At 35.8% G+C, this 10,000-nt stretch overlaps 1 protein-coding gene across 1 annotated transcript in view; it reads left to right on the forward strand.

Moving 5' to 3' along the window:
• The window catches only part of LOC138370302 (uncharacterized), a 13,533-nt gene extending 7,017 nt beyond the window's left edge, over positions 1 to 6,516 (forward strand). Inside the window, exons 9-17 of the mRNA XM_069334318.1 lie at positions 388 to 578; positions 838 to 931; positions 2,164 to 2,281; positions 3,589 to 3,680; positions 3,920 to 4,035; positions 4,324 to 4,412; positions 5,124 to 5,294; positions 5,577 to 5,764; positions 6,033 to 6,516. Coding sequence (XP_069190419.1) covers positions 388 to 578; positions 838 to 931; positions 2,164 to 2,281; positions 3,589 to 3,680; positions 3,920 to 4,035; positions 4,324 to 4,412; positions 5,124 to 5,294; positions 5,577 to 5,764; positions 6,033 to 6,305 — 1,332 coding nt within the window. The 3' untranslated portion in view covers positions 6,306 to 6,516. The remainder of the gene's footprint in view (positions 1 to 387; positions 579 to 837; positions 932 to 2,163; positions 2,282 to 3,588; positions 3,681 to 3,919; positions 4,036 to 4,323; positions 4,413 to 5,123; positions 5,295 to 5,576; positions 5,765 to 6,032) is intronic.
• The last annotated feature ends 3,484 nt before the right edge of the window (positions 6,517 to 10,000 follow it).

Genomic DNA, 10,000 nt, shown 5'->3' on the forward strand with positions numbered 1-10,000 from the left:
AATTGGTTATTGCTCCTAATTGGTAAACTCTTTATTGAATTAAAAGCTGTCCAGCTGTTCAAAACATTATTCAAAAGTAAAACTAAAAAGCATTAATTTCATCCTTATAGTTTCCTACATAGTTCTTCAAACTTGCACTGTTACTTGTGCTACCCACTCCCCCAATATATATGGCTAACTCATGCAACTTGCATGGCTTAGCCACATCTGGGCCTAGTGCTGGGAACTAGATTCCCAGCACTATGCTGGGAACAAGGTTCCCAGTATTAGGCTGGGAACCAGGTTCCCAGTACTAGGCTGGGAACGTAGTTCTTCAATCTTGCACTATAACTTGTGCTACCCACTCCCCCAATATATGGGGCTAATCCATGCAAATTCTATATTCAGTATATACTTCAGGATGGTTGCATCAACTTTGAAGCTGCTAAAAGAACATTCCAGGAGTGGAGATTTATGCAGTATGAACTTGCAAATGTCCAAAGCTACAATAAGACCGTGTGCCCTGCTTGTCATACTAACCCATTTGCCATACATATTGATGGCAACAAAAAGTTATTCCGATATGAAAAAGTTGGAAGGTACAGTTCTTAAATAATTTTCCTTTTGTAAGATAAATTTTTATTTTTCCACAATTAATACATTTCTATTAGGGCAACTTATATATCACAATACATTATTCGTTATGTAAGTATATCAATATCTGAAAAATTCTTACATGCAATACATAATAGCATTATTCATGTATTACAACATTAAGTAATATATATTTACACAATCATCAAAATTGAAAACAAATCAATGTAAATTATGTAAATACTGTCATTTTGTTTCTTTCAGAGGATTGAGGGAATCATATTATTCAGAGAGTGTCTTTGCTGCTGACAATGATGTGACTAATCACCTTAACCATATAGAGAGCTTAAAAACAAAGGTAAATATTATGTGTACAGACTTTGTAAACTGTACATAGATTTTATATTTTTATTTATATATATAAGACTTTTTACATTCTTGTACAGCCACTAGCACGCATAGTGTTTCAAGCAAGTCGTTAATCCTATGTTCCCCAGAATATGACCCCACCAAATCCATTAACAACCAGGTACCCATTTTACTGTTGGGTAAACAGGAAGGGGGGGGCCATAGTTAAGGGTTGATGCCCAGTAAATCTTCCAAGGCCAGGATACAAACCCAGGACAAAGCGCTCGCGAAACGCCAGGCGAGTGTTCTTAACCCACTACACCATTGGGAAAAGACAGTCATGATGTCTTACAGTTTACAGAGTTAATATATATATTATAACGAGTAGTTAGGTTTTTTTAACCCACAGGCAAGTCAACAAGTAAAACATAGAGTACTCAACGTTTGTCAAGAGCTACATGCACCATATAAATGGTGATTTTTGGGGTCTGAAGCCATATTGAGTAAGATGCTATATTTCTGTTGGTCTATATCACTTTCATATAACCCATCAGGTTAGGTTCTTTTCATTATTTATTATATATTTTATATATACTGTATTTATATAATATATATATATATATATATATATATATATATATATATATATATATATATATATATATATATATATATATATATATATATACACAGTATTATATAAATATATAATATATATCATTTATATTTGATTTGCAAAACAGCCAAAATTGTGGTGTCTCGTTGTGGAAAGCGGCACGAAACGAATCGTATACACACAAATCCCTGGACCAGACTGGCATAAACCTTGCATCATGCCGGCATGGTGTAATTCTCAAAATGTGCAATATGACTCGTGGTGAGGTTTTTGGCTATGCACACTATCTCCATATAAATTACTTCAAAAGTGCCAAGTACATCTGCCAGGACATCATATGCCAGTACAGTGCTGGCCATGGGCCCTGAAAATTCAAGAAAAAAATAAAAAATTCACCCTACTGGAGACAAAGCCGTTCCTAGGGGTTTTGCATGCAAAAGCACATGCATGGTATTGCCAGGTAAATAATTATCATTTGTCAAAGTAACGGGTATAAATGTAACGTTATTTTAGGGTTAAAAAGCTATTAATCAGAATAAAGTATTTAGTCATAATTAAATTTTTGAGCAATCGACTAATATTCTTTCCTTGTAATTATTTTACAGTGTGTTACATCTTAATTATAGGTCTTGTATGGAGGACGCTGGCAGCATGGAAGTGGTTTGACCACAGGTGAAGAAACCGAGCAAATTTTCAGCTATATGTCGCGGTACAACAGTACCACCAAAAACATGTTGAAAGCCGGTTAGTTTATAGTGCATTGGTACAATGAGGAAGGTATAATCTATTAAAACTTGTTAGTGATATTTATTATGTGTAATGAAGATGACTTCAGTAACTAGCAACACCTGGTGTCACCCTACAACTTTGTGTATATGAATTGGATTTGATTAATATAGCAAGTAAATTATAGATAGTATAAAAGTGAATGTTGACCAGATCACACACTAGAAGGTGAAGGGACGATGACGTTTCAGTCCGTCCTGGACCATTCTCAAGTCAATTGTGATGAGGAAGTAGAGACAGGCAATAAATAGGCTAGAGAGAGCTGAGGAGCAAAGTAAGGTGTATTTTAGGGGATAGTAATAATAATAAGAGCTGCAGATGGCCTATTGGCCCATACGAGGCAGCTGCTATTATAACCACTGAATGAAAAGGAGATAGGAATAAGAACTAACTAACACACCAACAAACACTTCGTAGCAATCTAGTTCACAGTGCTCCTCAAAAAAAAAAAAAAAAAAAATGCTCCTCCTGCTGCTGGTGTCTACTCTATTTCCTGTTCATCTGGTACAATACTTTGGCGAAACTGGCTGTACACTGAATGACAGACTTAAAGCACACAAGAGAAGTGTCAAGTCTGCAGACACTAACAATGCTCCCTTCTGCCATATGAGGGATTCTAATCATCCCATAGATTGGTCTTCCTCCAAAATAATCTTTCCTGCCTCTACTCTCCACAGACGCCGTCTTGTTAAATCGGCTCTAATACACAATGTACCCAACATGAACTTGAGTCCTGGCTTTGTTGCTGTGGACTCTTCCCTTTCACAGTATATACTCAAATGCTGTAATCTTTCTAACAAACGTGACCTAACATAAGCTTACCCCTTCCATTTATCTATCTTTTCTTTCTCTTTCCTTTTCTTTCACTCTTCTCCCTTTTTTCTGTTCATTGTCTTCTCCTACGCTCCCTTGCTATCGTCTTCTTATTCCTATCTCCTTCTCATTTGGTGGTTATAATAGGAGCTGCCTCGTATGGGCCAATAGGCCATCTGCAGCTCTTATTATTATTACTATCCCCTAAAATACTCCTTACTTTGCTCCTCAGCTCTCTCTAGCCTATTTATTGCCTGTCTCTACTTCCTCATCACAATTGACTTGAGAATGGTCCAGGATGGACCGAAACGTCGTCGTCCCTTCACCTTCTAGTGAGTGGTCTGGTCTACATACTTTAGCCACGTTATTGTGACTCATCGCCTGCATAAAAATGAATTATTTTCATTTTACATATTCATTGAAGGGAGTTATTTTTTGTCCCTTTTTTTCAGAGCGTGAAGAAGAACTTAGTGAATCTTCATTTTTTTGGAACCAACGTAAACATGACTCTTTAGCTCGTGTTCTAGCTTCAAGATTTTGTAAGGCAAGTAATTTGCTTTATTCATTGAATATATGGAACAATGATCATGAATCACTAATATAAGTGCACAGGAAAAAAAAAAACATTCAAAAATAAAAATAAAAATAACATTTACTGCCATTAAACAGCCTTCATCAGAGTTAGGCTCATAAGGATTGTTTTTTTTTTTGTAATATCAAAATATTAAATAAAAATTGCAACATTTATTATACTAACAGGACAGTTTTTCCTCCTGTTGATAGGCAAAAGAAGCTGCAGAGTTAATAAGAAAGGAGTTAGCTGACTTATCTCTTGATGAAAAACAACTTCTCATCTGGATTGCAGAGTTAACCAACTTAGCCCAGAGTTTAAATAAAAGGTTTGCTTGTAAAATATATAGTAAGAAGCACTGTTTTGAAATACTCTTATATATTTTAACAAGGTTATTGTACTGTAAAATCAATGCAGTACCATAAATCATAAAATTGCCAAAACATTTCTTTATTATTTTAATTGTTTAGTTCTTGTACAATAATTGTCAGCCATCATAAAATGCCATTATGACCATTGCCTAAAAATTTAAGTTAATTTTTTTTAATTAATCAGGGTCTTTACATGTTTGAATTTAGTAAACATTATAGTAAACAGTATCCTCTATTCTCAACAGATCAGTTTCTCAAAATGATGTTCAAAAGGGGATAGAGTTAGTATGTGACTCAATTAGAACCAAGAAATCCCAAATATCCGGTGTAGCAGGTATGTTAAAGCTTATGTATAAGTTAGGGACTGATAAAACAAACAGAAATCTTTTAGTGTTTGTAAAATACTTCAAGAAAACAATGACTTTTTTTATCTAAACACATCTAATGTCATTTATTTCTAAGGTAGATTTGTATGGATACCATCTCACTTAGGTGTTGTCCTATGTAATTATAGGTAATTGTCAAAATTAAGTTGAGATATCAATATCTATGGCAGGTGCCTGCAGGTAATGTATCTGCCAATGGAAATCATTCCAGTTGTAAACTATGTGAACAAAAGCTAGGACATACTGTCTATCACTATATATGTGATTGCCTTGTTATCAATGACTTCAGAACAAATGGTATGATGTACTTTGAGTTTTGTTATTACTTCATACACTCAGGAATATTGGAAGATATTCTTGTGCTGTACCCCGATTTTGTTAGTGGAGGCTAATAGATCAGCCTTACATTTCATATTCTCTCCAGATTCCATGTATGACTGGCTGTCCTGTGAGGTTTTTGATCTACACTGTTGTCTTTCATACATAATAGGATAGCAGCACATTGCTGTGTATACCTAAGCTTGTTAAAAAAAAAAGTGCTTGGCAAATATTTATGTAGTGTGTTCTGCTACTTTTGTGTAGGTATTCACTACTAAGTATATACAAAACAAATTTATCAACTATAATCTTATTTACTAGTAACAAAGTGTTTCTTTCAGTTTCAAGCAAAATGAGATCACGATACCGTGCAAAGATTGAAGCAGACAGGAAAAAGTTGAGGGAACTGATAGCGGTCTACAATGAAGACAATACAGAAAAACTTAGTGTGGACATTGATGAAGAGGGCAACTTTCCATGGTATAATGACACTCCTCAACCAACTGATAATGGTAAGTATATTTGGTTATTTTTCTGTGCATATTGGCCTTGTCAATGAGGATAAATATTGTTAGCTACTAACATGTTAATTCAAACTTACTCATTATGGTAATGGACAAATGGAAGTCCATGCCTAATTTATATTTTTAAGATAATAATATTAACAAGATACTTTAAAAATGATTACATATGATTGCATTGTTGTTACATAATACATGCATCCTACAATGACAGATTTGTTCATGTTCCTTATTAAATAATTTACTTTATATTTTATTTTTGAATATTTTAAGTTAATCTTCAAGAAAAGAGAAATGCTGCAGAAAAGCTGCATATGTACAACAGGACTATGAAAGAACAAAATGTCATTCAACTGGAAATGAAAAGTTACTTGGATTTCTACAGAAAAAAGCTTGAAGAGATAACACAAAGACTAGATGATGTACAAAACAAAAGTGCTCCACCCTCTTGGATAATTGAAGTTAGTATCAGGTATCAATATTAACTTAATTACTCCACTGAAATAAATGTTATTGCATTATAGCTACTTGGTAATTATTTTAACAGGTAGCTTAATCATTGTTGTTTGTGTCTAAGCTAAGTAAAATTAGTAAAAGCATTTTGTAGACACAAATTGTAATATTATCATTATCACTTTTACTGGTTAAAGTTTAAATGAAACACTTGTTAGGAAAACAAACATTTAATTTAAAAAATGCCTGAAATAATGATGTGTGTTTGTTTTACAGGAACCGGGTAAATACTCAATAAAGAAGTCATCATTCCAGCATGTAACCAGTGGACTTACGGCCCTCTTGCTAAATATGAAAAAATTCTATCAAATTAAACTATTTGAGGCAACTAACCTGTTTTCTGAAGACAGGGAAGTAGAGTACAACAAATTTCAAACAGACAGTCAAGATTCCGAGGATTCTGAGACCGACAGTGACAACAGTGTAGTCAGTATTGAGTCACAGACTGACAACGAAGAAATGGAAGAAACACTCTTCCCTTTGATTTGAGTAGCTTTAAGTAGCAAAGCAAAGAGAAAATAACAAGTATTCTCTACCCCTGGGTTGGCAAATGTTCTTTGCCCAAATCATCGTCATGTTAATTTTGCATCCCTATGTTGCTCAAGAAAGATTTGTTTTCAAATTAGTTTTTATTTTTATTAATTACCCTCAAAGTTTTGTTTAGTTTAGAAATGCTTATTAAATAAATTGTAGTTGTAGTTATGTGCAATTTCTTTGCTTTCCTTCAAAAAACACACACACAAAAAAAAAGGTAAACATGAAAAATGAGTGCCCAAATGAGATACAGAAAACTTTTTTAGTATCAGTAGTTGACAAATGGAATGCATCAGGAAGTGTGTGGAGGCAGACTCCGTACAAAGTTTCAAGTGTAGATATGACGGCCCAGTAGGTTCAGGAAACTACTTCATTTGAGGTGATGCTTCCTAGCATTACGTAAGTAATGAAGAAATATGATATATTTACTCACTATAATGTTGGTACTGAATGTAGAACATGGAAATACACATTTTTACTCTGAAATAATCATATTTTATAACGAAATTATACGAAACTTAACTCGCAGTTCAACACAGGAAGTCTACATTCTAAGCCTGGTAGCAATCGAAATTATTGACAACACTGAAGTAGACAGCTTAATTATTTCTGACTCCCTTTCTTCACTACGAGCAATAAACAGTTTGCAATCATGTAATAACGTGCTTGTCTTGGAAGCTAGACATAGATATATAAGAATACTTAGCAAAAGGGTAAATATAAAAATGTTGTGGATTCCTTCTCACATTGGCATGCAGGAACATTACAATAAATAAGCCTCTGTATCTCTTTTCACTTCGGCTCACAAGATGGGTATAGGGTGCATAATAAATGCGCTAAAGAGAGAATGTTATGGCTTTGGGTAATTAGATGATTCCAATTTTGCTATAAAAGTTATGTTAGTTTAGAGTAAAAATAAGTTTTTTTTCATGATGTTCTACATTCAGCACCAACAATATAGTGAGTAAATATATCGTAGAGTTTCATTACTTACGTATACTGTACTAAGAAGCTTTGGGTAATTAGACGGACTGCCACACACCTACCTACCTACCTGATTTACATGAGGTTTTGTCATATATACCCATAACATAGATGAGAATATTACAAACCACATCATCAAATTATAATGTAAATTATAATTAAATGCAAGATCTTGTATATGGGCCATAACAATCCACGTCACAAGTACTAAATTAACAGTACTACTTTACATACAGAATATTAAATGTTTATTCAGGTAAAAGTTCTAATAGCAGATTTGTATGGCATAATTAGGGGACATGCATGATTTTGGGTAGTAGAACCCCAAGCACATGTACAATAAAATTAAGATAATGGCAAATGGCAAATTGTGAGTGTCTGAACTCGGGGAGCGAGAGCGTGGTGGCTCGATGCGGTCGTAGTCTGCTGTCTGCTCTGTGTCGAAGCTGTAGCGTCTTGGGTCGATTAGAACTGTACACGCCGAGTGCTACATTGTTGAATGGGGAAATTGTACTGTCCTCCATTCCTCATATCGCTTGCTTATATGGTGATTACACCTCAGCTCCCTCCAACAAGCTGAGAAGAGTATTACCTGTAATTGGGGAAAGGATTGTAGCTTCTGTAATTAGTGCTAATTAGTTATGCTATTAAGATAATGAGATAATGGAGCGAGTATAAGGATTACTCGCTACAGCATTTTAATACCAAGCAGAGTTATGCCATGTGCGGGTAGGCGATTCCACGGGTTTACAACCCTATGGGTGAAAGCATCTTTGGTTTTCTGTCCTACATTGTGGTTTCTTGAGCTTGAACCCGTTGCTCCTCGTTCGTGTTACGTCTGACCTTTTGAAAAAACTGTCCGGATTGACATCCTCCAAATTTAGTATTTTATGGGTTTCTATGAGATCCGCCCTGTCATGCCTGGTCTGCAGTGTTGTTACCCCTAGTGGCCCTCATCCATTCCTGATACGAGAGATGAAGCTCTGGTATGATTTTTTTTAATTACCTCTTCCACTTGTTGAGCAATATTATTGTCCACTAACTCCCCTTGCCACTTCGGGGGGGTATAGGGTGTTGATGTAGCTTCAGGGCACCAATCCCCCCAGCCATAGGGCATGGCGAGAAGGCGAAATGATGCATTCTGACTCAAACGCCCTTTCCTTCATCTATCTGTTGTGAGGTAGTGCTGTCAATTTGGTAGTTCTGAAGTGGATTGTTGTGGCCCACATGTAAGGGCTAGCATTTATCGACATTAAAAAGCATTTGTCAGTCATCTGACCATTTTTGAAGTTCATTTAGATCACTTAGTAAGGTCTCATTATCACCTTCAACAGGTGATAATGGTCCAGGGATTTTCTGAAAAGGAGTTTCACTGACAAACATAGTGAATTTGCCAGTTCAGTTCCTTTACGACTTGGGACTGAAATACATTCACACTTTGGGCTTTTGAGTCTTTTAGTTTGTCAATGCTCTTCCTGATTGTGTAGCGTGTAATTGGTATTTCCCTTAATTCATTCTCTTTACCTCCGACAAACATTTGTGTCGGTGATGGGATGTCATTCAAGCTTTCTAGTGTGAACAGTGATGTAAAGTATTCGATCAGTGTGTTTGCTGCCCTTTTATCGTGCAACTTAAAATTAACATTGTTCAGCCCGTCCTCCAAACAAAGATCCAAAAGTGATTCCATGCACCCGCCAAACCCCCTGTTTATGAATGAAAAGCGGTTTACACACGACTCACAACTGCTGACGTTCGAACATATCCGGAACAAGTGCTTCACTGACGAAGTTTGTTCGAATCACAACACTATCACTGCTTCACCCACGTACTACAAATACAAATAAACGCCAACAGAACCTAAACACCTGACCTAACCTATCCTATGCCTATATATACACAAAATGCCAATATATTATAATATTAATTTATACTTGAGAAAATTCCCGTTTTGAATGAACAGCATGTTAAAATTTATGAATGCGTCTGTGGGGTCGACCGCTGAATGTAATGGACTAGAGTCGAGGATGGGTTGCATTGTTAGTCTCATCTTTTATGGGTCCTACTCTGCTGTAATGGGTTTTTGTTTGGGTTTTACTTCGTATATATTTGGCCGAAACGCTATATGCGTATTAGTGGCTTTAGGTATTGTATTTTAAATTTAAAATATTTGCCCCAAGGAGAGAGTTTATTGGGAGTACTTAGCTGTGTCATTAGGCAGATAATTAACTATACAATTTGCTGTGCTCCGTCCTTTAACAAATCCATTGACCCACATCCCCTAACCTGCGTATTTTGTGCAATAGTCGGTTTCGGATGATCCTTTCGAACATGTTGCAAGTGCATGACATGAGACTGATAGGTCTGTAATTGCCAGGGTCATTGGGTTTCGGTATGGGAACAATTATTGCATGTTTCCATTGTGTGGGCAACACTCCACTTAGGAATGACTTGTTAAACAGGTGGAGTATTAGGTTCCCAGACACTTCACCAGCGCATTGAGTAAGTCGTAGGTGATGCCATCCTCACCAGGTGCTGTAATTTTATCCTTTTCATAGCCCCCTTTACTTCCTGGGCTGTGATTGGTTCCTCATACTCGTCATCACTAGATTGTGCTCTTGTTATCCTAATCCTTCTGTCATTTTGTCGGAGGAGCTGTTCCCTGCTTA

This window comes from Procambarus clarkii, chromosome 31 (genome assembly GCF_040958095.1).
Source record: "Procambarus clarkii isolate CNS0578487 chromosome 31, FALCON_Pclarkii_2.0, whole genome shotgun sequence".
NCBI classification, from domain to species: Eukaryota; Metazoa; Arthropoda; class Malacostraca; order Decapoda; family Cambaridae; genus Procambarus; species Procambarus clarkii.